Source organism: Dipteris shenzhenensis, chromosome 1 (assembly GCF_047967505.1).
Source record: "Dipteris shenzhenensis isolate YYH24624 ecotype China chromosome 1, Dip_SZ_1.0, whole genome shotgun sequence".
Classification (NCBI taxonomy): Eukaryota; Viridiplantae; Streptophyta; class Polypodiopsida; order Gleicheniales; family Dipteridaceae; genus Dipteris; species Dipteris shenzhenensis.
Window position 1 is genome coordinate 74,894,670 of NC_141596.1, and position 1,105 is coordinate 74,895,774.

General features: G+C 39.6%; 1 protein-coding gene across 1 annotated transcript; it reads right to left on the reverse strand.

The window, feature by feature from the left end:
- Positions 1-258: 258 nt before the first annotated feature.
- LOC147906371 (uncharacterized) lies at positions 259-891 on the reverse strand. Its single transcript, XM_087393635.1, has 3 exons — positions 819-891; positions 557-732; positions 259-477 (listed from the first exon to the last, which is right to left on the reverse strand). The coding sequence occupies exons 1-3, from the start codon at positions 863-865 to the stop codon at positions 305-307; spliced, it is 396 nt and encodes a 131-aa protein (XP_087249761.1). The 5' UTR covers positions 866-891; the 3' UTR covers positions 259-304.
- Between the last annotated feature and the right edge of the window lie 214 nt (positions 892-1,105).

Genomic DNA, 1,105 nt, shown 5'->3' on the forward strand with positions numbered 1-1,105 from the left:
CCACCTCCATTTTTAATGTTACTCCATAGCGCTCCACAGTAGGCAGAGTAGATGGAGAATAGAAAACCAAAGTCCACCCATTGTCGTCCATGACAGCTATAGCAACGGCCAAGGAAGAGGAGATATGATCTTCAGTGATAAGATTCCAAGGTGGAACCTCTCCTTCACCACCTGTAGCATACCCTGTGGGAAGATCCACAATGTAACAGTCCACACTCCATGTGCATTGTTTAGAGTTTTGTTTCTTCCCTTGTTGGTGTAGAAGTGCAAAAAAATCGTGTAATTCTTGATATCCATCTACAAGCTATGATTGCACTATCTCTTTGCCCAATTTGATATAGTCAAACTCCCATACCTTTACCCAACTCCTAGGTATGAGGGGATATTTCCAATGTGGTAAAAAAGATAGTGGAAGCCAAATAAATTCAATGGAGAAAGGATTTCTCACTATCCTAGAGTCATCAACTTCCGGAGTATCTGCAAACATAATGCATATCAAATGACAATACTAGACTAAAAGGAATTGGAAAACTTCAACAAAGATGTTTCAGCTTACCATCTCCATCCAAGTCGGTATTCTTCCTTCTCCTTGGTTTTGCAGAATCAGGATTCCCTATATTTTCCTTTTGTTTCTCCACCAACATCTTTTGTTGCTCCTCTAGATTTTTACGCTTCTCCTCCGTCATGTCTCCAGAGGATCCAGAATCAGATTTACATTGACCTTTCGAATGCCTTATCAAGAAACCCATGGAGCAAGTCAATCACAAAAAACTAGTTAAGAACAAGAGGCACATAAATAACCAACATGAAAAATATACCTCTCTAGCATTAATGCCTCCTCGTCCACACACTTTCCACTACTCATCTCTATCCACCATGGACAATGCTTTCTCTCCCACTCTAAAAGCCTTATACTTCCTTTTGCAGTCATGTCCTCACGAAAGACTTTATGTGTGTACATGCAATATGTAGAGGATTGAGCACTGTCCATGCCTTGCAAATAGATGGAATGGTATGTATCTTTTTTGTTTCCAGCAAATGAAGAATAAACCTATTCAAAACCCACGGAGTTGAAAGCATAAGAACACTATGAAATAGAAATTCA

What these genes read in the sequence shown, in the direction of transcription:
- LOC147906371 (XM_087393635.1), bottom strand. Translation starts at nt 865, where the DNA reads ATGAGTAGTGGAAAGTGTGTGGACGAGGAGGCATTAATGCTAGAGAG. An exon ending in GAGGCATTAATGCTAGAGAG is followed by an intron (nt 733 to 818) that starts GTATATTTTTCA and finishes TTTCTTGATAAG; the next exon opens with GCATTCGAAAGGTCAATGTA. An exon ending in TACCGACTTGGATGGAGATG is followed by an intron (nt 478 to 556) that starts GTAAGCTGAAAC and finishes TTATGTTTGCAG; the next exon opens with ATACTCCGGAAGTTGATGAC.